We start from the raw sequence: 27,178 nt of genomic DNA, 5'->3' as shown, positions 1-27,178 counted from the left end.
CTCTCACACACACACACACACGCACACCTGCGCGCGCACACACACAAACACACACACACACACACACACACACACACACATGCTGTAACCATATTAATGGAAGTGTTTAGTTGTCTTTAATGCATCAGAGCGTTGGACAGCCTTTAGGTCCGGACCTGGAATTTTCCAGCCTTGGTCATGTATTTGATGCCTTTGAATGGTTTGTACTTTTCACCATACATGTCCAGTCGATTAACCTTCAGACCTTTGAGAGAAACAGAGATGATAGCACATGAGTGAAGAATCTACACACTGTACTAAAGTAACCAAAGCATTATAACTGGTTAGTCTGGACTGTCTGAGATTTGCATATGGGCCAACTGCCTGAACAACATTGACTACAAAAGGGATCTGTACAGCCATACTGAAAAATAGCTCCACCTGTTGGTTAAATACTCGTACTGACGGACTGTTGAATTTGTGTGGGGGAAATAATAAGAAAATACGGTGTGATGTAGCGGTGGGCTATTTGCTGAGACATTCTGGGAAATGTAGTAATAATATACCTGATATTGCCATTTGCTGAATCTTAAACTGGATGTTGATGGTGGGGTTTTCGTCAGGTTTGGAGGCACCAGCCTGGAGACACATAGACCCCTTTAGACTGGGAAGTTTCTGGGGGTTTATCTTACCCACGTCCCAGGACAAAAGCTGAAACAAATAAAAAAAAAAAGAGAGAGAGAGAGAAAAGGATAAAAATATTAGGGGACACTCTAATAAGCAACATCACACTAAATATCTGACAAATTATATCTACAATCAATATATATACAAGCAAAATGTTTTCAGTTGGAAAGGCAAATATATTTAATATATATTTTAATATATTTATATTTAATGAAATATAATTCAATTACTACACCGTTATTACCAACCGTTACAACCTTATAACGGGATCATTAGAGACGTTGTACTTAGCAGATCCACTTGACTGGATACTTAAAATCCTAATGTCATGTACAGTGTAAACACTTCTGGCATTTACTGGGTGCATTTGCTCTTTTCATTCTATCTCATAATGTATGTGCGATCTACTCCAGTTAACCTGGTAACTACACTACCTACATGAAATGGTCACAAACAAATTCAAAATACACACACGCGCGCACGCACACACACACACAGTGCATATACCTTAGTGACGGGGTCAAAGGTGTATGTGCCCTGAGAGGGGGTGAGGTTGGTGTTGAGGACTCCACGGGGCAGCTGACTGGTTACCAGCACAGACTCTACTGCCTTACCCATGGTCTGCTTAGGGCCCAGGGTCAGCTCAAACCGGCCCTGAGAACTGCCCTCCCGAAACGTGATGTTGTGTTTTACATACACCGGTATAGCCACAAGGCTGCAGGACACACAACAGGCAACAGCCACGCTTTAGTTCTCTGGGTTTGACTCATTTCTTTTGGTAAAGCAGTTAGTAACTGAATTTAAAAGAGAGGAAAACTGACGAAAAACGAAAAAGACAAGCTTCGCTCACTTCTGAGAGCTGACATGGTAGGACAGCAGTCGGAAGTTTCCATCGGGAGGGATGAAGGACAGAATCCTCTCTGCCTCCCAGCGTTTGAACCGTACACACGGGTGGAAACTAACATCATCAAGAAGTCGGGGGTTCTGAGTAAGAGACCGAGAGAGAGATAAGGTTACAGAGAGAGAGGGGGAGAGAGAGGAAAATTTACACACAACTGAGATGGGGAGTGGGGGAAAGTCATTTGTGAAGGTGTTAAATCTGATTGTACATCACCCCTCAAACTCTAAACGGTGACTGGAGTACACCAAAAAAAAGAGTTAGCTCAAGACTTTTCTGAAGCTCTTTCTTGCTCGTTCAGACAAGACAGCAAAACACGCGTAAGGCGCACAAGCTCACCATAAAGGACAACGTGAGATCTGGCATTCCAGTCAGTTTGACACATGCATCGATCACTCCTTGGATCTCTGCAGTGATAGTGGAGCCTGAACAAGAGAGAGAGAGAGAGAGAGAGAGAGAGATGACATTCCTTCTCCAGTTACTCAGTATAGAAATCTTCCCTGTTCTTTAAAAGGATATTAACTGGCTCATGCAGTAGCCATTATGGCACCTTTAACTAGACATCACAACACAATATTACATGAAATATATGTGCCGAAAGATGGACCACAATAACACACGTGATGCATGAAACAAAAACAACAGTTAGCTAACAGTTTTCCACATCTGGGTTTTACAAACACTGGTTATTTACAAAAAAAAAAACTCACTGCAGCCAAAATAAACAAAAAAATGAATACAATAACTCAAGTTATTTTTACGTTTTTGAGAGTTTATACGGATTTAGTGAATGTGAGCCAGGCCACACCTGATTTGTCGATAATGGCGTCTATCTCTTCCACTACGTCAAAGTAAGCCTCGTTATTTGTGTACTTGACCCCTGTGCGTCGCCATGGTACCACTGAGAGTTGGCCTGTAGGAAGCTGCTCCCCCACATTAGTGCTGCCTGTGTTCACAGTAAAACAGAGTTAGGTACAGAACAGGATCCAGATGGACATACTTTCTCATGCACTCAACATTCATGCATTTGTTTTAATTTTTTAAACTCGTGTTTTAGAAAGTCCGATTCAACAAACTAGAATAATGAATCTTGCTCCTCAGCTTTCTGGCTAGAGTGCCAGATTTGAGGCCAGTGTATATGTAATTCATTTTAATGATAAGTTAATCATTAGAAATCAGAGACGGGGGGGGGGGGGGGGGGGCACACGTTTGAGGCCTGTGCTTATGTAATTAAATCTTAATTATACATTAATCATTAGAAATTAGAATGCTTTGTGTTAAGGTCTACATACAAAGTTATGCTGAACACAATATTATAAATTGATCACTTGAGTTAGTATGGTTTGCTTCAGATGGTCTAGACTTGTTTTCACTCCTTAAGAAACATCAGAAGCACTGTTCAGTGACAGCAGGGGGTCACTAGGTGGCGCAGTTTGCCTCACCAGTGATGGTGTTGACCACTGTGCGAAGGATGGTCGGAGGTTTGATCAGCTCCTTAAGGATGTTGGATTCTGTGGCCAAGGGGAAGCCATTATCCAGCATCTCCTCGAGCAACTCGTATACAACAACCACATTGTCTTTGATAGCTGCTTCTGTACACACCCCAAAATAGTCCTAAAGGAGAGAGAGTGGGGGGTGGGGGAGACAGAGAGAGAGAGAGAGAGAGAGAGAGAGAGAGAGAGAGAAGGAGAGGTGCTCAATCTTTGGTTGGAATCTAACTGTATTGCAAAAGTTTCCAGAATTTTGCCAATAGGCATAGTCTACAACTTGCATGGGAAACATCAGGTCTTGGTACATAGCAAATACATAAATATTTTTGTTGTACATAAATATTTTTTATCTGAAGCTGTGTGCAAATGAAACTGTAAATAAAATGCATTGTAAGACTGAAACACCAAGATGGAGAGCAAGTCAAAATACAAACCTGAAATGTATCCACAACACGATGAAGAAACTCTATGACAAAGAGCGGAGGCACCTCACTCTGAATGACCGCTACAAAGTAAATCCGATGCCTGAGGACGTTGATAAGGTAGTGATGTGGGGTCGGTATTACCGGAGGTACATTCTCCGGTTCAGTGGCCCGTTCCTGGGCCTCGAAGAAGTAGTCACAAACGGACCGGCTTACCACACTTTTCCAGTGCTTTTCCAGAAAGATGTCCCCCGAAGCGTTCACAAGGAACAAACTGTGGATCATTTTGACTCTATGGGTTGATAAAAGAGTATGGCTGTGACGCTAGACGTATAAAACAGCGACAAAACAGACAAAGACAAATTATAATCTGATTGTGAACCATTGAATGACTCTGACAAAACTTGTTTAGGTCGAGGTAGACTGAGTACGATGAGCTGTGAAAGGCATCGTGTCAGCAGGTACAACGAAATTTGATACGGGTTAATTTAATAGCCTTTAGTTCCAGCTATTAAATTACCAAATGGATACCCAGACAAGTCGGACTGAGCCTTTGGGGAGTTTAAATATAATATAAATCAGCTCTCATATCCTATGTGCATCCGCATCCCTGACAGTTGCTACTTTTGCATCCATTTTCTCCTCCCCCGTTAACATCACAGGACGGTCTTGTGATACCACCTCCGTCATGCGGGGCGTGTAAAACGGTTATTCTATTTTGATCATTTACAAGAACCATTTCCTTATTCATCTGTAAATAATGTATATCACGTCAATAGGAAATTCGTGCACTCACCGTGCTCAACGATCGTATATATCCGAGTCCAACTCGTCTTTTTCAATGAAACAAGATTACGGATGTCGCTTCCTTCTCCGTTATTCGGGCCAAAAGGAGAAGGGTAACTGACATATATACTGGCCAATAAGAGGACAGACATTTGAGACATGTCCCGCCCTCCCCAGTCGGAATTGGTGTACAGCACGGAAGTTGAAAACAACACATGCTCAAGCTCTATTGGACAATGGCCAGTAAACATCCCTTTAATGTGTCTTGTGATTGGCCCAAGGGCATATCAGGCGTCAGGCGCATCTGACATTTTGTGTGAAAGCAAAGTAGGGCCAAATAGAGCTGTAGTGACAGGCATATTTGATGGGCATTACCACAATCTGGGGCATCGTACAAATAACATGGGCCGCGTATTTCAGTTAATATAAATTTACACCCACAGAACAGCAGGGTCACTTTTTGTTACTTAACAGCAAAAAATAGACTAATTGTTACAAAATGGACAGCTTCTGTTAAAAAAGGGAAAAATTACACTGACTAAAGCGCAATATATGCAATTGCAAGGCAAGCGGTTTGAACGTGTAACAATAACATTTAAGTTCTTCAGTGATGATGAAATACATTACTGCTAAAAATATCAGGGGGAAAAATAAAGATATCGCAGATCCATGGGGACAATTTTTCAGTTGAATAATACAAGAGTTATAACCATAGGCAAAAATAAGACACCCCTTGCCCACCTCCCACCGAGAGCTCAATAAAAAACAATCACATGTGAAATGGCTCAACATAATTTATTTTTGTTTCAAGTTAAAATGTACAGAGTTCTTTGAAAGTACTTGCTAAGAAAGAAAACAAAACAAACAAACAAAATAACAAACAAACAAAAATAAAAACAAATAAATGGAAATACATACAAGGACAAAACGGAGAGGGAGTGGAAGTTAGACGCAGCCCACCAACCTGCGCCTTGATCTTTCCTTTGTATCTCTCCATCTATTGCGCTTTCTCTCTCGCTCGCTCTCTTGGCTTACAACTCACCATGTACAATTACAAAGGATACAAAAAAGGGAAGCAATATAAACAGACAGAAATTTACTGCGCTTATTTGTACATGCTTTGAAGATGTAAGGAAATCATCCTATACACACACACAAAAAAAAAACCCCAATCAAAATGAGAAAAAAAAAAAAAATAATAACGCTAAGTGGCCTTTAGATATTTATTTTTTCCTTTTGTTTTAAAATAGCATTAATATACTACACAAAGATAGAAAAACTCTAGAGACAAGATGGAATGAAGGGGGTTAAAGGCATCTTAAAGTCACCTAAAAGTGAGTTGTAATTTTTTTTTAGTTTTGAATTTCTTAATAATATTACCCAAGAGTTGAGCTAAAAAATATGTATTGGTATTTTTTTTTTCCTGAAACAGAAGTGAAAAAAATGACAGTACCAATATCCATGTCAGAATTTTTCTTTTTTCTTTATATTATAGAAAAAACATTTTCTCTACAATAAGTTTTCTAAAGTCAAAAAGAGTCAGCTTGTGTCATAAAAGAAAGCTGCCCAGTCTGAAAAAATTCAGAAAATTAAAACAAATTAACAAAAAAATACACACAAATAATATATGAAACGTCAGGTCTGTAAGAAAGAATTTTTGACACTGAATACTGGAACATTAAGAAATTCTCCGCCCCTTGTCCTAATGCAGTAACCGTACTGGTGACATTTTGTGTGTGTGTGTGTGTTTGTGTGTATGCACGTGTATGTGTATGTATGTTTTGACGTGTGCAGCACAAACTAGTTTGCATTGTCCATACCCCCCCCCCCTTACAACTAACCTCTGACAGAGAAAACAAAGTCAGTTGCGAGTTCTGATCGATGCTGATTACAGTGTTTGCTGCAGAGTTCCGTTTAAGAGACCATGTTAACCTCAGTGGGTGAGAAAAAACCTGGAACTACAGCATGTTGGCTCCTAAAGGCTGGTCTTCTGGTGTAACTACAGCTGATGTGAGGTTAAAAAAACCCCCAGTGATCTCCGTATTACTTTACCGCGTTGAATACACCGTACATGTATAAAGTCCTCGTTTGATTAGACTACCATGCCCTCCATGGAGTGTGAAGTAGGTGAGAGAGAGAGAGAGCATGTGTGTGCGCGCATAGGACGCGCGAGTGCGAGGAGAATCGGGAAGTACCAGATTATTTACATCTGCGAGTTCCACGTCATGCCCACTGCTCGCTCAGTTCTTATGGACAAACTGAACTACATACAAAGGCCCCTCCTGTCCTTGGTAGGGGGCTGTTACCATGGCGAAACACACTGTCCTATACTGGGAAGACTGGGATTACAGATGCCATATACTTGTCCTTGTGTGTCCACCAGAGAAACGCCAAATCATAAACACAGGACATGGAAGTGCCTCCACCACAGCACTCTGTAAGCTATAGAGGTGTGCATGTGTGAGTCATGTTTGTGTGCCAAATAAAGAGGTTGGATCATTTTTCCAGTACATCTCATCTCAGACACACAGAGAAAGCAAGAGGAGGCTGGACTGAAAGACATTTTGTGTCAACTGTCATCAAACAGTAAAATGAAACAATGAGGGGAAATGAAAGTATTAAAAATAAGACAATTATTATAATAATAATAATAATAAAAAAACCTTCCATCTACAACTGTTTTGTAATTTTCTTCTTTAGGTAAGGCTTCCTATATCAATTAAAAGATTGTGTGCATGGTCTATTAAGTTTGCTAACCATTATAATGTTCTTTTCAGTTTGACATGTTTGGGCCTGTTCCAACACAGCTTCACAGATGTCTCCACCTTTGTCTTGTGAATGGCGAACATTTTAGGGGTTGAACCCCTTGTCAGTCCAGCAACGGCAGCAAGGAACAAGTATACGGGAGTTCTGGTCAGAGCCTTGATCAGCAAAGGTCCATTCTTACGTTTCCTCCTTCTCCGGTTTCATCAGCTCTTATCCCCACACAGCCTGCTTTGGAACGTGAATGAGGAAACAGAACTAAAACATTGACATACAAAAAAAAAAAAAATTGAAACCTCAGTCCGATTCTCCTCCTCGCTAGCTTGCCCTCCCACTTGCACAGGCTTTGGGTTAGACGTGTAATACAGTAGCAGAGACGCGAGGAGTCCTGCGGGGAATGTCTTTTAGCCCTCCCGTCACTCTCCCTCTCTCTCTCGCTTTTTTTTTTTTTTTCCCCCGTCCTCTGTCTACAATGCTCATCTGCTCATGTAAGGTGACTGTTTAGGGACTCCTGCGTAACTGTGGTGGGAGGGTCCTGTGTACATCATGTTACCATGGTGATTGGGCTGCATAGGCTGTTGCGGATACGCCTGCTGTCCTATCATGCCCATTTGCATCTGCATTGGATACTGTCCCGGCTGGTTCATGTAAGTCGGGTTGCCATGGTAACCACTGTTCATCATGGGTTGTGGCATACGGTAGCCAGCGGACATTGCGGCATTGAGCGGGTTCATGTTCATGGTGTTATAGGGAGCCGGTGTTGGCATGAGATTGGGCATCATGCCACGCTGGACTGCCAGCGTTCGAGGGGAACCCTGCATGGGCACTGCACCTGAGCTACGCCCGTATAGTTGCTGCTGGTGCGGAGAACCAGCAGGCAGCTGTGAGGCCTTGGAGCGGATGGAGATGGGGCCTTTTACTGAGGTCATCTGGCCTTGAAGCCTCTGAGTGTGGGGTGGAGGAGGCAAGCCCAGGTTGGTCCCAGGGGGCATGTTGCACTGCAGCAGCGGAGAGCCTAAGTTCATGGACCCAGAGCTCAGGTTGGGAGGTGGAGTCATTGTGGCCTGGGCCTGGGGTATAGGTGGGTGAGGAGAGGAGGCAAGTTGTGCCAGGCCAGGGTTAGACAGCGAGACGCTAGTGGCATAAGAAGTGACTGCCGCAGAATGAGAGTAAGGCATGGCATGAGGGTCCATTATAGTGTTGGTGAGCTGCTGGAGCTTGGCCAGGCTGAAGGTAGCAGAGGGTTGGCTATAGCCCCCTGCACCAAAGTCCTGCCCCATTCGCTCGTAGAGGCTACGCCCTCCCCCACCACTGCTGGCACTCTCAGGGATTTCCATGATCATTGGTGTGGAGGCAAAGCCGTTTCCCATGCTACACTGGGACAGCGGCTGCTGCTGTTGCGGAGGTGGTGGAGGGACTGACGGTGGAGGCTGAGGCTGTGGGTTTGGAGCTTGCTGCTGCTGCTGCTGCTGCTGTGGAACCTTCTTCTGCTGCTGCTGCTGTTGGCTGGCGCTGGGGGGCCTTTCTATGACGCAGTTTTGGGGCGACTTGATGCCACAGCTAGACGTGTTGGAAGAGGGTGGAGGGGGTGGGGGTGGAGGCTGTGGGACACTGCTGTTGTTGGCACCAGGACCACTGTTGGGTCCCGGCCCAGCTGGCTGGATGAGGCTACAACTGCCCATACCCAGCTGTGAGCCGACAGCAACACTGGATGACGTCAGTCCGGCCGTTGAGACAAACGAGCAGCTACTGGCCTGTGATGATGAGGAGGACGACGTGGCTGAGCTGGAGGATGAAGATGCTGATGATGATGAGGAGGCTGCTGCGGCTGCAGCTGCCACAGCCGACATACCTCCTCCGTTCCCGCCATTGCCCCCTCCGTTACCACCCATGGTGGAGTCATAGCTGCTGGGATTGTCATAGTTTTCCGTAGTGCTTTCAATACTACCCAGGTCACTGAAACCACTGTCCACCACCTGCTGAGAATGGTCAGACACTGATGGTACATCCATCATGGGTGAGGTCTCCATGTTTTGTAGGGAGGGAGCTGACAAAGAGCCAGGATGCTCAGGGGTGATTTGGGTATAACCCCCTCCAGTGCTCCCTCCCGCACCTGTAGGGCCTTGAACTCCTGGCCCAGTCTCCAGAGGTCCCGGGGTCATTCCAGGGCTGTTGACGGAGCGCACAGATTGGTTGGGCAAGGGGGGCATGGGTGGGTTGGGAAGGGGGCTGCTGTGCTGGGACTGACCGCATTCTTCCAAAGCAAGACCATCCTCTTCTCCATCAGTGTGGCTGTAACTCTGCAATGTCCGACACGCTGCCAGGGTTTCCTCACAGTCCTGATAGGCCCCATGATGCTCTGGTTCTTCTTCTTGGGCCTCACCTTGTGTGAGTGACTGGACCGCCTGAACTGTTTCCAGGTCGAGCTCACTGCTGTGGTGATGGTGCGCGTGCGGATGGTGTGACAAATCATCCTTGAAGTCAGGGTGCTGGTGGGCGTTTTCTGCTTCCATCAGGAGCACTGATTTGTCGTCCACATGCAGTGGTTGCAGCTCCATTGGTTCTGGGGGAACTGCTGTCATGGCCGTCACAGTCTCCACAGCAGCAGCTGCCGCGGCTGACTCTTCTTGCTCCCGCCGGCGTCGCTCATCTTGCGCATCCGTTGAGTGGGATGACTTCACTTCTTGCACCTCTTCCTCTTCTTCCTCATCTTCTTCCTCCTCCTCCTGTTTGCTGACGTAATCCCGTGTGGCCACGCTCCCCTGCATGTCTAAAAAACCCTCACCGGTTTGGGGCTCCTCTTTAACGGGCGGAGAGCGAGCTGGGGACGAAGGATCCTCCTCATCCTCCTGGTCCTCATCATCGTCCTCTGAATCTGGGCTCTTTCTCCTCTTGCTACTACTGTCACTTTTTTCCTCCAAGCGGTCGTCTCCTTCGTCATCCGCATCGTGATCATCGCTTCGTCGGCTCCCTGACCCTGGCATGGCCGCTGTTCTCCGACTGCTGCACTCATCATCGTCACGCTCCTCTTCTTCCTCCTCTCTGTCTGCCACGTCTGTATCAGGTCGTGACTGAGGAGCTCTGGAACCACTAGACTGGGTCATAGCATGAGACGGAGGACGATTAGTCTTTTCCTCCGTCCATGACCTGTCTTCATCCTCTTCTTCTTCTTCGGGTTCAGACACTGGTGGAGGTTTGGGGACTGGTGGCGGAGGAAGGGAAGCATTTTTCGGTGGTCGACCTCGTCTTTTGGGCTTAGGCTGCTCTCGGATCTTCTGGAGGAAACTATTCTCCTCATCTGAGTCTTTGCGCTTTTCATCATCCAAGTTGGCTGAAGTTAAGGACCTCGCGGTTCTCTTGCAAGCCCGCTCCTCCAGCGTCGGCTTGTCTAGCTGTTGTGGAGTTAACCGGTTCCGTTCCAGCTCCTCTAGCCGAGCTGCCTCTTCCTGAGCCCGTTGCAAGTAGTAGCTGCGGGGCTTTCGGCCAGGTTTCATCTTGATCTTTGGGGGTGGCGGATCTTCCGAGGATGGGGTAGCCAGACTTCCACTGCTCTGGTTTGCCCCACTGCCTGGCTTCCTGCCTGGGCGTTTCTTCCAGTGCAGGGGCTTACGGCTCTTGCCCTTGGGCCAGCCTTTCTTCTTCTTCACAGGGACCTCAGGGGTCTCTGCTGGGGTCTCCACTCTTTCAGAGCTTTCTGTTGGCTCAGGAGTCCTCAGGCCAGTCATGGGCTTTAGCACAGGAGTAGGGTCTGAAAAACAAAAGAAATATTTACTATCCCATAATCAAATTCTTTTTTTTTGCACTAAATAAGTGTAAATCTGCATATGACCCTGAAAAGGAAAGGTTCACCTTTCCCTCCTCCCCCCACCTCCTATGACCTTAAATAACTCATGTCAGTGGAGATTTGACATGTCCCAATACTTGTGACAGCTGAGTTTCAAGATGCCAACAATTAGCATTCACAACTGAAAACAATTCAGCTAATTAAAATCATGGCCATGTCATTCCTACTGTACACAGAACTCCAGCACACAACAACAAGACACCTATGTTGCAATCCTGAAACTCAGCTACTACAATCAGTGGAACACGTTACATTCTCTAAAGTGAGGAACTGGCAAACCTGTCTTTTAAGGCTTATACTGAAGGTACCATAACTATCTTATGCATTGCTCAACATAGCTGTTCTTCCTAACCTCAAATGCAGTAAATACTAACCAAGATCCCAGTGTTGAGAACATGACTGCACAAAATCCTCACCATCATCCTCTGACTCAGTAAGGTTGTCATGGCGACCCCTCTTGGGGACAGGGTCCATGTGTTTACGAGCTGGGGGATAGCGTCTGAGAGGGCTGGACAGTGGGGTCTCCTCCTCCAACCTGGGCATAGGCCTCTCTGAGTCTGAATCCACAAATGGTTCGTCTAAAACCTCTGTGGTCTCAGAGATGGTCTCGGTTACCACGCTGCTGTAGGGGTTGCTGCGCTGCCGCACACGCCGTTTACGCAATGGCTTCTGGTACAAAGTGGAAGCAAAATAGGAGCAGATTAAATCAATGAGATGACAGGAAGAATGTCTACAATGAACTAAGCTTTATCAACACAGCATTCACACAACATGAGTTGTCTACATAAAGACATATTACAAAATGTTAAAAATTTATTTCAGCACCTCTCTCAACTTAACATACTAACGTTTAAAATGATTATGACCTTAGACAATGATCTGCAGTGATACTGATTTAAATCTAAGTTATAAACTAACAGCAATAAAACAACTTAACAGCACTACACGAATTATATGATTACACAAGCCACTGTGACTACCCTGGTTCGAACAACGAAACCTTTTCCAAGCTGTGCACTGGAACTCACCTTGCACTTCAGTCCCAGAGTGGGTTTGGTGAGGACAGGTGGGGAGCGAGCCCTGAGATCTTCATCCTCCTCCTCCTCATCCTCACTACTCTCACTGAAACAAGGTCGTCTCATAGGTGGCGGCTCACTCAGTCTCGGTGCAGGGGCCAATGAAGGCAGGGCTTCCCCAGACCCTTCACTCGGTCTACGTTTAGGGCCTCGCTTTTTCCGAGGAGGACGCCCTCTGCTGCGTGGGGGTGGAACTGAAGGGAGCCGAGACATATCCAGGGGTCGGGCGGCAGCAGAATTGGGCTCGTTATCACGGGCAAAGAGCCCAGGAGGGGAAGAGATGTCAGTAGTTTTCTGGTTTTCCGGGTTGTCTTCATCCTCTTCATCCTCATCATGGCGCATTTTTCTAGGCCGACCTGGCTCTTGACGAGGACCATCTTTGACTTTGACCCAGTGGACGGCCACCCAGTTTTTGGGCGGCCGTCCACGGCCCCGGCGCTCTCCATTAGCAGGAGGGATCGGGCGGTTTGGACTGGGCAAGCCGGTCCGCAAAGGGGAGGAAGCTGGGGAGTCCTGGCTGTTTGGGAAAGATGGGAAGCATTTTCTCTCTTCATGATCATCCCTCTCTCGTACATGCCATGGCAGCGGAGAACTCCTGTGGCTGGGTTTGACCTTTTTCGGAAGAGACAACAACTACATTTCAATTGCAATTTGAGGCAACTCAATTCAACAAGCATAGTGCAAACGTAACACAAATACAGAAAATCTACAGGACACTTAAATTCATTAATATTCAATTTATTAATATTAATATCCTGCCCAGGCAGGAAGCTCAAACATCAAGTGCTCTCACCATTATTCACAGTTGTTAATTCATGGATAGAAGTACACTAAAACAGCACACTCACATCTTTATGGTTTTCCTCTCTCTCCTCCTCGTCTTCCTCCTCCTCCTCTTCTTCTTCATCCCCCTCTCCATCAGACACCACAGTGTTGGTGACGATGACAGGCGTCCAGCGCAGGCAGTCTGGGTCGACCTCCAGTTGTCGAGGCCTGGCCCGGAGTTTTGCCATGTGAGTTGCTACAAGCTTCTCTCGCCGTACCAAAACCAACCTGCAAAGGATGTTAGAAAGAGAGAAACAGACACCAGCAGGGGTGCAATCAGAATCAGGGTCGCTGAAGAATCTGAAGTGTATCATACATAGACTGACATCATGCTTTGATTCTCTTACTAAGTCTTACAAGGGATGTTTCAGGGTGATTTAACTTCTTCACATTATCTAACTTTATAGGAAAGTAACTATGCACTGCTGAACTGACACCAGACTTTTGATCCATTAGCATTACTAGTCTTCATGAGACAGCAGGAGTCTCCTGAACAAACATTGTTTTCCTCACCTATCCCCACGTTGTTCCAGCATGTTTAAGTGCTGAAGGGTCGCAGTAATGTCCTGGGGGCAAATGCCCGTAATTTTGCTGAGTCTGCGGATGGTGAGCTGGCGGTCCCGGACCTCATGAAGACACTCCAAGACTACGCTCCGCCAGTACGCCATGTAGGATAGCCGGCCTAAGTCTGACAACGGCTTTTCTGGGCTTCCTGGCTGGCCTTCACGCTTCGACAGCAGGTAACCTACAGATGGAGGCCGCAGTTCAGTATTTTTGAGCATCCATCATCACATTTGAGAGAGGTATGAACAGCCATATATAAGAGACTGGTGTATTAGGGTGCTAATGAGTGAAGATGGTGCTGATTCTGAGAAACCTGTGGTCTTATATTTGTGAATAAATTATTCTCCAACAACACCTGTTGTATTTATTTTTTTGCTGATAATGGTGATGTTAAGACATACAGATACTCTAAAACTAGAACAAAGAAACAACATTCAACTAGTCAATTCAACTTTAACATTTTTGTTACTACTTGAGTACTGATTACCCAATAAGCCTACACTTATCATCAAAAACAGAGAGAATGTGTAGAAAACCACAGAAATGTGCAAATTCAGTGGAGCACCACCTCAGCCACCACACCTAAAAGTCTATATTCATTCACTCATTGCAACAGAGGTGACTAAGGCTTTTGCATGTAGGAGAACAAGCGGAGGACTCACTGAAGTCGATAAGGAAGCGCCCGTAGCCCTTACGCTGGTACTGTGGGAGGATCATGATGCAGGACACATTGTACTTTTGTTGACAGTGTTTCTCCTAACAAACCAAGAGAGGGACAGGGGATAACATGAAATCAACAAGAGAAATAAAAAAAAACAAACAACAACAACAAAAAAACTTTGTTTTGCTGGAGATGGCTGCTAAACAGTTGACAAAACATGTGTTTATGTGCAGTGAGACTTAATCAAAATCAGACACCAGAACTAACAAATGAACTTTCTAGTTGTCTAATTTTCTTTTTGGCCACAAATGACACTGAATTAACAATAAGACACATCATTGCCTATTTTTTTGCTTGTTTGTTTTTTAGGATTCCTTATTCGGAATGCCTGTCCAAGAGGGGGTTAAGTCAAGGGCCCTCGACTCAACCCTTTCATGGATAACCATGACCTGGATGACTGAGAATCTTCATGGACATCTCATTCAGAATGCCAAAATATCCGTTATCTCTCAGTGTTATGGACAAAGCCGTAACCATTTGGAGAGCGTTAGGAGTTACAGCCAGAGTGTTCAACCATCAGTTATATTCGGCGTGTTAAGGAGAAGACTTGATTACCTTGGAGAAATAACCAACGAGGTGGCAGCCTTTGCCGTCATTCTGGGTGAGCACATAGAACAGGAAGGGCTCCACATCATAGTATAGCGTCTTATGATCCAGGAAGAGCTTCGCTAACAAGCACAGGTTCTGACAGTATATCGTGCTGACGTTTCCATCCACCTAACGAACAGATAAACAGCTTAGCATTCTAGAAGGATTTATTTACAATTTGATTTGTTTGCTTCTCTAGGTTTAAATATCTGCTTACGTTCAATTGAAGTCTGAAAGAATTTGCATTATTTAGCTACTGAATAACCCATAAAAACCAACAATGAAACAACTTCTTCCTTCCCTAGAAGCGATAAATTATCAACTAAGTGAGAAAAGTAAAATTATTATTCCCCAAGGTTACAAATCACTAATAAAACATACAAATTATTTTCATGTATGAATTATAGAGCAGGTTGATCATTTCTTGTTTCAATACAGTATGTGTGTAAGCGTGTGTGTGTGTGTGTGTGTGTGTGCCTAAGGATTCTATGCCATCTCACCTCAAACACAGACACGTCATCTTTCCTATAAATTTCATTGGCTGGTGGGTGGAACCAATTACACTTCCGCATATGCTGAAACAGGATACTACGGCTTTTCATGTAGCGTAGACAGAACTCACACAGGTACAGCTTCGGAAGCCTGGACGTGATGAAGCACAGGACACAGCGAAGAGGAGAAAAAAAAAAGAAAGGGGTGTTAAGTGACAAAGGTGGCAAACAAATGCCAAATCTGTCCAGAGAGCCAGAGGGTGTCATGTGTCACTTCTGTAAATTATCTGCTCAACTCCAAATGACCTGGACCATTGAAGTTCTTTAGTTAATAACCCCTGAACTGGATTGTGTGACGTGGTTTCTGTTAAGTTTTCATTTACCTGCTGTATTCCTGTGGGTATGGGGAAGAATACCACGTTTGAATTTCGTATTTCCCAAACTCAATGACAGACGGACAACGCATTTGAGGGTCTGGGGGTCCCGTCACCCCCACTTTCTAAAAACGAGAAAGAGAGAGACAGAGAGAGAGAGAGAGAGAGAGAGAGAGAGAGAGAGAGAGAGAGAGAGAGAGAGAGAGAGAGAGAGAGAGAGAGCAAGCTTATCAGGCAACAGGCAGGTTTTCCATAAGGGATTAAGGGAGCATAAAGCAGACAGATTACAAACCCGAGGATTAACAAGCCTTTGTCCCTTGCGACCAACAATCCGACATACAGGTCTCCCCCCCAGGATTACGATCAGACCTGGTGGTCAGTCATGAGTGGACAGTGGGACATCTGTCACTGGGCCACTTATCGACGACAGACTCACAACCCAAACCCCAACACTAAAACTCCGCTCACAGCCTCAGGTTGCAGACTCATCAGCTTGACTTGCGCCAGCATTTTAAGTTCTCTCTCCCAATTGCCCACGTCTCACACACAGTGTTCTCACACACTCTTTTATTGATCTCTGTCTCTCAGCACCAAGCCGGTGTGTGCTGTTGTATTTCTCAGTCAGAGCCATACACACATTCACACAGTACCTGTAGTGCCAGTTCCTGGATGTGCCTGAACAGTTCCACGTCCTTCTCAGTCAGGTTCTCATGGCCAGGCAGCCTGTCCTCCTCTTCTCTCCAGTCTTCAATGCCCTCCTGATTGTCTGGGAGACACACAAAGACACACACACAGCTCTATGTAACACATACTTTTTCAAGTGCTTTAAATGCAAGTGTTTAAGACATGAAACATAATAATAAATGAGGAAAAAAAAAAAGTCAGGACCGTTTAAATAAATCACATTGAAAAATGAGTGAATTCTATAAATTAGATAAAATTCAATGATCCTTAGGGGAAAAAAAATCCCATTCCCAAAGTGCTCTTTTCCGATTCTTGACCTGATTGACTCAATCATACAAACAACAGGCAGGACACTGCTTCTGTGCATCCGCGCACACACACACACGTGTACGCATGCACGCACACACATACACACACACACACTACACAAGCACACACATGTACACACCCACACCCACACTACTCAAACTACACACAGTACACACGCACACCCCTCAAACTACACACAGTACACACCCACACCACTCAAACTACACACAGTACACACACACACACACACCAATGCAGCTTTCTCTCACCTCCTGTCCTGTCGTCTTGGTCACCCTTGCGGCTGTTCTTCTTGCGAATGCGGTATTGCTGCGAATAATCGACAACCTCTGCGCGGGCTTTGCGTCCGTCTGGGGACGGCGTGAAGAATTTGGTGAGTGCATCGATCAGGCCCTTTGTTTTCTTGTTGAAGCGCATGCTGCCCTGACCGGAGTCTTCCTCGCGGAGGGAGAAGAGCAGGCGGTTGTCTCCGGGGTAACCCTCGCAGGACGAGCTGGAGGACGAGTGCGGGGAGTAGGAGCCTTGTGAGTGACGGTCGACGGCCGCCGGTCGACCCCGCCTGCGGCCACGACCGGGGCCGCGACCGGGCCCACGCAGGTTCTTGAAGGGACGCTTCGACCTGGGAACACAGCAAGGTATGATGTCGTGGTAAACAGAGAACTCCTAACTAAAATCAACTTAACAGCCTCTCCAGCATGCCCTTATATCTGATATAATTTGGACAAAAAACTCTTCAAATGTAAAGTATAAGTTCAGTCATTACCGACCAGCAATGTACCAACAGTATTTAAGATGTACAAGAGATTGACAAAAGGAAGAACACGATAGGGAAAAAAAAAGCTATGAAGTCGCGGAGAAGAGCTCCCTTTCCAAGGCGTGTTGGCGCAGGCACGCTACCTGTTCTTAGGTCGTCCCAACGGCGCGTTGTAACGCCGTTTGATTTGTGCCGCTTTCTCGTGCAGGAGTCTTCTTCCCTTTTTCCCTGGTCGACAGATCTGACAGATCCACATGCCTGAGACAAAACAAAAATATGTCACCACACAACACAGACAACTCACCACAACACAGGCTAAAAAAAAAAAAAAAAAAAAAAGTCTAAATGTCTGGGTTTTTTTTGAGCCAAACGTAAAGAGCTGACAAAGACTCTGCGATGCACAAAAAATAATAATCGTACTGAACTCAGAAAGTTTTACTTCTCATTTACAGCCATGTATAACAGAGTAATAAAGTCATATTAAAAAAACAAAAAAAAACTTAAGCGCCAACTTGCACTTGACTGAAAAACACTCAGAAAAGGAAGGATCCATACATGAGTGTATACACACAAGTGTTAGGGACTGAGGGGAGACACAGACCTTTGGGCATCCGCATAAGAGGAGGGTCACAGCACTCCATGTGAAAACCCCGGTCACAGGAGTCGCAGAACAACATATTTTCCTGTGCAAACAAACAAAAACACACAGACAGAGACTAAGTCAACAGTTGGTCGTCTTTAGAACAGGCAGACACTGTCCAGACTTGTTAACAGGGCAGGAAAAGATCAGTGCTGAACCAGTGTACCTGCACCAGGAAAAGAAATTGTTTTGTCTGCTACAGCTGTGTTAGGAATAATGTTAACATGCTGCGTGTAGATACTTGGAAATCTATCTGAAATAATACATGGATGCATGCTTAGAACAAACAAACAAATACCGCGTTTTTGCCCTGGTCTTGGCAGTTGCTGCAGGTTTTACACTCGATGCATTGCCACCAAAGAGCTTTCACTCGGGCTGTGAGTTCTGGAGAAAATTTCAAACAGGACGGGTGTCCTGAGAGGTAGAGAGAGAGAAAGAGAAGGAGAAAGAGAGAGAGAGAAAGAAAAACAAAAGCCCAACTGTTAGATCATTCCGAATTCTCTGAACGTAAAAACAAAAATCCAAGCATCCCAAATGGCAAAAGTTCACAGTGGTCACAGTCCTGTACAGAACAGAAGTTCCATCATTCCAGCGTGCTGCGAACCAAACCAAACGAACCAAAACTTTTGGTTGGGTTTTTTTTTTCCTCGACGCAACCAAACATTCTACGAGATCCCAGGGTTCCTCTGGCTATTTTTTTGGACATCGTTGCCCTCTCTTAGATTTTCCTCTCCCCTGGTTTGGAACTCACCGCTGTTGCCACAGTCAGCGCAGGAGATGAGCTCCTCTGGCTTCTTGTCGCGATTCTGCTCCTTGGTCCCCAGACAGAAGCTACAAATGGGAATGGGCTCCGCCACGGGCTGTGAGAAACAGAGAGAGAGGGAGAGAGAGAGAGAGAGAGAGAGAGAGAGAGAGAGAGAGAGAGAGAGAGCGAGAGAAAGACTCTGTTATGCACCATCAACAGAAGCATTGTGCGAGGAAGAAGGATGTGAGGGTCTTCATAATGTAGCTAGTGTATCGTGTTAAGCCTACTGTTAGATGGAGAAAGAGAGAGAGAAGTAGACAACACAGTGCATTAAAACTCATTAAGATGTGCCAGTGAAGCTCCAGCTAGTTTCACAACTTTGCAGATTGTGTAATAAACTTGTAATAACTACTTTCAGCTGTACCTAATCCAGCAATACAGTAAGCCATGACAGTGTTTCAGGAACAGAGACCAGGGGGAAAAAAACGAGGGGAAAGGAGACAGGTATGGCTTGTTTTTGATGCCGATTCTGTGGCGTCCAACATCCGACGTTCTCTTCTGTGGGGACATTAATCTTTTAGCGTATACAAGAGACAGCACCACCCGCGCCGCACCTTACTCTCTCGCTCTCTCTCACTCTCACACACACACACACACACACACACACACACAGAGCATGATGAAGAGACCCAGGAATGTGGCAAAACGTTAACTGTCCTACAGCCTTTTGCTTGCAGTCCCAGTCAACGTGAAGGGCGGCTAAATGCCACAGAGCTGTGGCAGAGATAGCAGCTGGAATCGAGCAGGCGCGGGGGGCGGCATTCAGTATCGACATTAAGAAGGTGAAAAACAGAAGTGTCCACAGTAGAAGGTTGGCTGGGACTAAAGGAACACAGGGACGGTCAGAAACAGGACTGGAAACCAAACCAGAGACATGAGCGGTGCTATGAGCAGTACTGCAGTGGTTTGGGGTTTTAAAAAAAATAAAAAGGTCAATGGTAAAGAGGGGAAGAGCAATCAGTTCTTACAGCAGGACTGTGACCAGGTAGAAGCAGACGGAGCAGTGGGAACAGTACCAGACCTGGACCAAGTGGACGGGTCAGGAGCAACAGCAGTAAGCAAGGTCATGACCAGAAGAACCAGGGGCATGTGTAGGTGTAAAGACAGTCAGGCAGTTATGAGAAAGAGCACTGCACACAAGCAGAGAGCCAGGGAGACAGATAGTCAGGGTAGTAACAGGAGCCATGAGCAGTGACATCGATGGTAATGACAGCGTTAAAGACACGTTGTGGTGATCTAGGGTATGGACAGGTACACACCTGGCTGGCTGCATATCGTTGTGAGCTGGTTTGGGGGGGGGTAATAGTTAGGGTAATCGATAGGATCATAAGCAATAAATGGGGGAGTTGTCAGGGGTTTCAGAGCAAGGGCATGATGAGTAGAAGGAGAGAGAGAGAGAGAAAGAGAGAGGGGAGCAGTCGTGGCTGGCTGCACATAGCTGGGATGGAGGAGCAGGTCCAGGCAGGGAAGAGACAGGGGAGTGAAACGGTGATTTATTGGGTTCATTTCCCTCTGACTCGGGCTCTCTGCTCGACACAGGGACACATCTCGCCCCCGGGGGATAAAAAGGAGGGAGAGGGAGAAAGAGAGAGAGAGAGCGAGAGAGAGGAAGAAAGAAAGGAAAACAAGGTATGACCTTTCAACAGAGCTACCTTTCTCAAACGCCTCAGCCGTTCTATTTAGTTAACACTAGCGTTAACCCTGTCCGAGCCTGTTTAACCAGTGTCTTATCCCGTGCTTTTAATAACACGTTACATCTTCATCAGGATGTAATGTGCGTTGCTTTAAGTTACTTCGCTCTACTGTTATGAGACACTCGGATGGTTACTGTTGCCACATGCGTGAGTGTGCGTCAGGTGATTGAGGTGACCACTGAAAGCATAAAATTACTGGGAGTTCACCTGTAATTCAGAGATGAACTTGTCAGACTTGTACAATGACCACGTTCAGGGAGGAGCTTTCAAACCTATTGTAAAGGTCACGTGTTCATTAGTGAGTACAGTCGGGAGGCTAAACCCAGATTCCGGTTTATTAATTCTGAGAGAAAAAAAAAAACAGCAACAAAAAAAAAAACAGGCTAGACAACATCACAGAAGACAAATATCTGGACTGTTTAACGTCTGAAAGGACGGAATTTGCAACACGCCTTTCCCTATGTACTGCTGTCCAATCAGATGAGGTCGTGTGAAGATAACCTAGATTATTTTGACTGGGCGGACTCTCCTGTCCTAACAGTTTCCATTAGACAGCAGCGCTACTGAGCCAAAGGAGTGGTCTGCAGGTGGCCGAGGAAAAAAATGAGGTAAATAGTGAGCGACAAGGGACGAAATCTGTCCAGACTCCAGAAGCTTCTGAGAACAAGAGCAATGATCTACAATCGGGTCCCCACGGTTCACGTTACTGTATTTATTAGGGTCATGAAAAGCACAACCTGAGAATTTTAATACACCATTTTGACACAAAGTCATCTTTTCTATTCATGGAACAGACGCTCCAATTGCATTTGAAAAATGTTCCTAATCTACACTGAGGCCTTTTTATCATGTGAGGTATTCTGCACTCCTCAACAGCTCCGCGGGTTACATAATTAACCTCACTATCATGCAGGCTAGTAGGTCAACAGAGAGTGTGTGCCATTTCATACCTTCTTAGGGGAAAAAAAAATCAGATAAATAAAACACTCATCATGTCTTCGTCGGCGTAGCTCAAACTGACCCGCCAGTCTGTGAGAAAGAGGACAAAGGCCGAAGGACTCCTTTAGGAATTCTCTGTATTATATAAAATACTCAAATGTCTACCTATCGGTTTGCTACGTTCCTGTTGACACCAGATAAGATTAGGGAGAATTCCTTTTAAAACAACACTCTGGCTTCCAAACTAATGTTTACCTCAATGATGCTTCTCTATATCTGATTGATCTCCGACCTAGATATTGACAGGATCCTGATGAGAGAGAGTGCTTTAGAACCTCTGTTTGTAGCTCAGAGAACAACAAAAAGTAATCACCAGCAATTCAAACATCTCCAAAACACTCTCTCTCTCTCTCTCTCACTCTCTCTTATACCGCCAACCATTAAGACCTGGGAGAAAAAAAAACGGTCTGAAGAAAAGGAAATGCTACAGCGTTCCATAAGGCAGCGAAAGCTTCCGCTGATACGGAACATTCCAGCGGCTACAATGTGGCGTTTCGCAGCTTCGTCTATGACCTCTCCGTCCTCTCCTCCTGCTCTATTCTTCTAGATCCATCCGTGCGACGGAGTCAGAGGTGAGGCGGTAAGAAGAGGAGAGGACAAGAAAGGCACATAATCAATGTTCACCACTGTTTGGTATTCACGTCTGCTTCCCCTCTCTTTCCTTTACTCTCAGTGTCTTTTCACCTTGAGCCAAAACAACCAAGCTGCACCTGTTAAATCGCTAGTGGACGAGCATGTCAGCAATTATATGAACAAATGTGTTTAACAGCAACACACTGCTCCTGAGATAATAAGCCTCAGTGGAATTCAGCTCAAATTAAAAGGATTACACTCACTTTGCTCCCTCTTCATGCTTGATGTTACTAATACTTAGTACTGAGTGTACTGAGTTAAGCGTCGTTTTTGTGTAAATACAAATTTAATGCAGCATGCTATGCATTCGTGTGAAATTACCAGTCTGTTATCACTTACTTTATGGGACTAGCACGCAGCGACATTCATCTGTAAAAGGATACGCCGAACAGACAGACTGTGCGGAATACACCCGGGCAGAAACGACCACATGTCGCTACGTCTTCGAATAAACAGAGAAGAAAGTCAGGGGTACGCGGGGGGTTCTGGGGTCTTTTTTTTTTTTTTTCCCCCCCCACATGTCCTCGTGTTGACCAGGTCGACTGGATGGCAGGAACTTTAGGTCACCCCTGCCTACAGCTGTGAGAGGCTACGAGATGGACTACCCACCATTGCGCTAGCTGTTCGCACTGAACACAAAACCCCTGCACGTCAGTAGCCTGCCCTTCTAATGGCCACAGATTCACAGTGAAGAGAAATGAGATTTGCTATCTATATATCCATGACCCCGATTTGACTCCAAACCCTCCACCCCCCCCCTTCCCATGGCCTGCCAATGACCCCAATGCGAGTGAGAGCAGGAGAGAGGGAGAGAGAGAGGGAGAGACAGACAGACTGTTTGAATAGGGCAGCGTGACACACTAAATCGGGTGTTAAATACACAAATCTCCTCGAGTAGGGGTCATACTCAGTGCTCGGTCATTTGTTTTGCTCCCCCCCTCTATTGCCCTTTTCCTGAATCATAACCATCTATATCCTAAAGCGCAACCAACAGGACCAACAAGCAGAGGGGATAACACACAGGTACGAGCGAGGCACTGACTACAGATTCAGGTTTGCAAACCAGACGGACCAAAACGTTTTCCTTCAAATTTATATGACCAAGACAACATCGGGTTCAAAGTTTCTCAAATAACACGCAACTGCTCGAGGTCAAATTTATCTTGTATGAGTCACCAACTCTTGTCTATTCAAATCAACACAGATCGCTGTGAACGGTTTCCGTTTGTGGCAATTTATCCAGATTCCAAATTCCGGATTCAAGTACAACCTGCTACCGAAATGACACGCAGCCAACCAAAACTACGAGCCTCGTACAGGGACGCGACGTTACTTCTGCAGTGGCAGACATCCAAACTTCTACTCAGTTGTAGTCACATGACCAAAAGCATTCACTGAGCGTAAACGTGTTGTTTTGTGCTTCCAGAGCACGTGAATTAACGAAAACAGCACATCTTTACAATGTGCGGAGAGGCTTTAAACACACTAATTAAAACAAACACACACACACACACATTTAGAGTTCCTTTCCTCCTGCTTGTATACACACAATGTCAATGCAACATCACAGTCTCACAGTGGAAAACAGAACAAGCAAGAGTGTACGGGTGAGAATGATGGGACTGTGTTTGACTGTGTGTGTGCGTGTGTGTGTGTATGTGTGTGTATGTGTGTGTGAATGCATACAGGCTCTAGGGAGTGTGTGTTAAGTCTACGCTGGAGTTTATCGGGTTACAACAGTGGGTGTGTTCCTGAAAGCTGCTGTCGCCTGCCTGTCTGCTGCTGCTGTTTTGCTCTCACTCTCTCACTCTTTCTCTCTTTGTATATGAGCAGTTCTGCCTGCTGTCTCACGTTCAGGACCGGGGCTGAGCTAAGACATGTGAGAGTCTGGACTCTTCCTGTGGATCCCACCCACCCACAACACACACACGCACACACACACGCACACGCACGCATGCATGCACGCAAGCAAACAAACACGCAAACACACAGTCTTTCCCATTCACCCACCCCCTCTCTGTCAGGGAGTAGCAGCCCTGCAGCTGGCATAGTAGGAAGCACAAACCACATGGCCTCACTTTTGCCTGACCCTCATCCTCCTCCTCTTCCTCCCATTGACGTTCCCGCTCCTGACAGGGATATGGATGCCCACTCTAAACGCGTGACTATGACCAGGGGTGAGCCTCCTTGTTATGTATCTGCTCATTTAACTCTCTCTCTCCTAATATCATCCAGCTAAAATCTATCACTTTAATGCACTAAGACCCCACTTCACTGAACTGTACATATAAAGTAGTGTTTGTTTTGCCATTGCTTGTACACTGTTTTAATTATTCTACCATATACTGTATAATGACATCTATCTATTTAGAATTTGCACTACGCCTTCCAAGTATTGCTTTTTTAGTGACTGATGCGCTAATGAAATTGTCTACGTAAGGGATTTGTGCAGAGCTGGATTCAAACTACCAGCATTCAGGGAGAGAGTTAGACACCTTGGCAAAGTGATCTACAGGTTTCCACTGATAGTTCAACAGCCGTGATGTCTTTCGAGGGAGGACACTTTCTACCTGTGGCACTGTCCTCCGCCGGCTTATCTCCATCTCATAAGCATGGTAAGTAGTTGTCAGTAAGAACAATCGCTGAATGAACGGATGGCAAACGTTGTGTTCTTACCCTGTCCTTCTCATGTGGCAGGAGTCTGACCGGGGGTAACGACTCCAGCGAAACATGGCCAGTTCCATCGTTGCTGTGGGAGCTTCGGCTGATCAGCTGGAAAAGCGGCCCGTGTTTGGCGACTCGTCCGTGGGCCACTGCCCGTTTCATCGCCAACCTCAGCTGCTGGTGGAAGAGCCCAGGAGCCAAGGCACCGCTGCCCGAAAGGTACCCAGCTACGTCAGCCTGGCATTTTAAAAACCGCTCCACGCTCTTCAGAGAAGAACCGCCGGGCTCGTGGAGTCCCTCCAAAGCTCGCTTGATAAGCTTGTTCCAGTCCAGACCCGGTTTCTTAGAGGAACTCGAGCTAGAGCCTCCAGATCCTCCACCGCTGGACGATCCACCACCTCTGGGTTTAGGGAAGGCCAAGCGGCCGGGGTTATCGGGGTCCTTGTACGAGTTGAGCCCCTTGTTGGAAACTTTCAGGATGGAGCCATCCTTGACACTGAGTTCCAGCTGCTCCAGAACCGTCTTGCGGTCCAAGCCATGGGACATGGACACCGCATTGCAGATCCGCTCCTCGGACGGCCGCTGTTTTTGCTTCTTCACCTTCTTGATGGCCTCAAGGATCCAGCTGGTGTACAACGGGTTGGCCAGCTTCACCATGGTGACGGAAGGTGTCGGTTGCTGAGGGCAACCTCAGACCACACGAGTAAGCGTACAGGAAGCGCCCGGCCCCTCAAGCCTAGGCGCCCCCACCTCCTCTGTCCTCCTTTTCGGAGGCTATCCCTCGTCCCCACGCCGGGCGAACGGTCCTTCAGTATCTGGGCAAAAGTGAGAGTAGGTGGACGGTGGACACCTCACCATAGCACAAAATCCACCCCTTCCCACCAACCCACCCCCCCCCAAAACCAAACCCTGTTGGCCCCAGCTACCCTCTCCCTTTGGAGCAGGCTGACCAGGGCAAAGGGTCAAGGCAAGGCCACCAGAAGCTTCTGGAACTTTCCTTTCAGACCTCCAAGTGTCTTTGGGATATGGATCGGGTGCAGCAACCTGCTGGTGACTAAACACACGACTGCCGGGCAGTCTCCCGGAGTTAGCTCCTCGCTGTGCCAGTCACTTTAATGTTATGAGCGAAAATCAGAGCATCTTACGAACAGATCCTGTTTTAGTGTTTAAAAGACATCCATGCAGGTTTTTCCCTCGGTTCTCAATGAGAACGTCATCAAATGTGTTCCAAAAGTCTTGCTCAAGACGTTTTTTTTTTTTCCCTCTTCTCTCACTGTCTTGTTCTCTTTCACGCTGGATTCAGACCAGATCTCTCACCCAAGGGAGCAGTGAGAGTTGAACACCTTCATGCCGTCTGTCCCTCAGCAACACAAGCACCCTGCAGAAACACAAAAACACCACAGAATTAAAACAGGGACGGGCAAAACAACAACTTCCAACATATACATATATTTACACTATTTAATACGCGATAAAATTAGTGATGTTTGGCAATCGCAGTACTTTGACTTGGCATAACACACTAGGATAAAAGAAAAAGTAAAGAATGCAGGGCTATTGTTTACATGGCTCGTAAGTAGTTCTGTTTGCAGCCTCAAAACAGGCTGGTACAGAAACTCACCTCTACAGTCACTGACACAGTAATTGCCGGGGTTTTGTTCTGACTTAAACCATAAATGAAATGTCATAAAAAAAAAAAAAACATCACTTGCACAAACGTCAGCAAAAGTTCTGCTGTTGTCTTACTGACAGAGTTATGTTTGAGGAATCTCGGATACATAGATTTTATATTGTATTGTAATTTATGGGACGACTACCACATACAATACCAAAACAAATTCAACTAGACAAGGTGTGCAAGCTTTGCTAATGCACAAGTGAAAGAACACACGAATTTGAAACATTTTTAAAAACAACTTATAAACAGCTCATAAGTTTAAATAAACATGGACTAATGTTAAAGTTGCAGTCCTGAATCTTGTTTTGTAGCACTATGTTGCATGATTAATATTGTTTAAATCAAATTCTATACGGTTTATCATCTGAGGCAATGTTTTATATTAAGTTGGTGTCATGCGATTTATTGCAATAAGACATTCAATTTCCAAAGAATTTATGAGCAAAATCGTATTACATAATTTCTTCTCGCAGTAAAATGTGCTTTAAAAAATTAACTGGACAAAGAAAATATCTTAAAGTGCAACTTTGCTGTGTGAAAACGAAGCCAATAACAACGAACGCGAGTTATCATTAGCACCAAGAATTCAGCTTAGTAGTACGTTACCCACATGCTGTCAGGTACTTTCGATTGTATTATCATTCGAACCCAATTATAAAAATATTAACGGTAAAATTATAATCGGACCCTTACAATATTACAATCGCCATTCAGCGCTATGTTTACATTGGTCCCGTTGGGTGGTAGCTGTTACAAATCTTCCCGCGGACTGATATTGTTTAGCTGCTAAGA

The 27,178-nt window shown here is 45.7% G+C and overlaps 2 protein-coding genes across 3 annotated transcripts; both read right to left on the bottom strand.

Annotated features, from left to right (window-relative positions):
* Positions 1 to 143: 143 nt before the first annotated feature.
* ap3m2 (adaptor related protein complex 3 subunit mu 2) lies at positions 144 to 4,351 on the bottom strand. The gene is made up of 9 exons (XM_030791699.1): positions 4,273 to 4,351; positions 3,489 to 3,768; positions 3,007 to 3,178; positions 2,373 to 2,510; positions 1,904 to 1,989; positions 1,517 to 1,650; positions 1,174 to 1,381; positions 546 to 690; positions 144 to 244 (listed from the first exon to the last, which is right to left on the bottom strand). The coding sequence occupies exons 2-9, from the start codon at positions 3,759 to 3,761 to the stop codon at positions 144 to 146; spliced, it is 1,257 nt and encodes a 418-aa protein (XP_030647559.1). The 5' UTR covers positions 3,762 to 3,768; positions 4,273 to 4,351.
* A 2,638-nt stretch (positions 4,352 to 6,989) lies between these two features.
* kat6a (K(lysine) acetyltransferase 6A) lies at positions 6,990 to 25,594 on the bottom strand. Of its 2 annotated transcripts, XM_030791317.1 has the most exons (17): positions 24,721 to 25,594; positions 18,665 to 18,773; positions 18,212 to 18,327; positions 17,875 to 17,956; positions 17,417 to 17,531; positions 16,771 to 17,138; positions 16,159 to 16,274; positions 15,518 to 15,633; positions 15,144 to 15,285; positions 14,611 to 14,772; positions 13,997 to 14,090; positions 13,284 to 13,515; positions 12,794 to 12,998; positions 11,905 to 12,557; positions 11,736 to 11,748; positions 11,286 to 11,538; positions 6,990 to 10,773 (listed from the first exon to the last, which is right to left on the bottom strand). In XM_030791317.1, exons 1-17 carry the CDS (start codon positions 25,363 to 25,365, stop codon positions 7,502 to 7,504), a joined length of 6,693 nt encoding a protein of 2,230 aa, XP_030647177.1. In that variant the 5' UTR covers positions 25,366 to 25,594; the 3' UTR covers positions 6,990 to 7,501. The 2 variants fall into 2 exon arrangements, with proteins under 2 accessions (XP_030647177.1, XP_030647176.1); XM_030791316.1 differs by lacking the exon at positions 11,736 to 11,748 and having other exon boundaries at positions 11,898 to 12,557.
* Positions 25,595 to 27,178: the final 1,584 nt, after the last annotated feature.

This window comes from Chanos chanos, chromosome 14 (assembly GCF_902362185.1).
Source record: "Chanos chanos chromosome 14, fChaCha1.1, whole genome shotgun sequence".
In the NCBI taxonomy this organism is placed as follows: Eukaryota; Metazoa; Chordata; class Actinopteri; order Gonorynchiformes; family Chanidae; genus Chanos; species Chanos chanos.
Note: the sequence above shows the minus strand (reverse complement) of the source record. Positions and strands in the feature narration are given on the sequence as shown.

Bases quoted from the DNA above. Each gene is read 5' to 3' on its own strand.
- ap3m2 (XM_030791699.1), bottom strand. From the start codon at position 3,761: ATGATCCACAGTTTGTTCCTTGTGAACGCTTCGGGGGACATCTTTCTG. The intron at 1,382-1,516 runs GTGAGCGAAGCT...TGTGTCCTGCAG, and splicing joins TACCATGTCAGCTCTCAGAA to CCTTGTGGCTATACCGGTGT. The intron at 245-545 runs GTATATTATTAC...TTTCTCTCAAAG, and splicing joins TCAGCAAATGGCAATATCAG to GTCTGAAGGTTAATCGACTG.
- kat6a (XM_030791317.1), bottom strand. From the start codon at position 25,365: ATGGTGAAGCTGGCCAACCCGTTGTACACCAGCTGGATCCTTGAGGCC. The intron at 15,286-15,517 runs GTAAATGAAAAC...CATCACGTCCAG, and splicing joins TACCCACAGGAATACAGCAG to GCTTCCGAAGCTGTACCTGT. The intron at 12,999-13,283 runs GTGAGGAAAACA...CATCCTTTGCAG, and splicing joins CTGGAACAACGTGGGGATAG to GTTGGTTTTGGTACGGCGAG.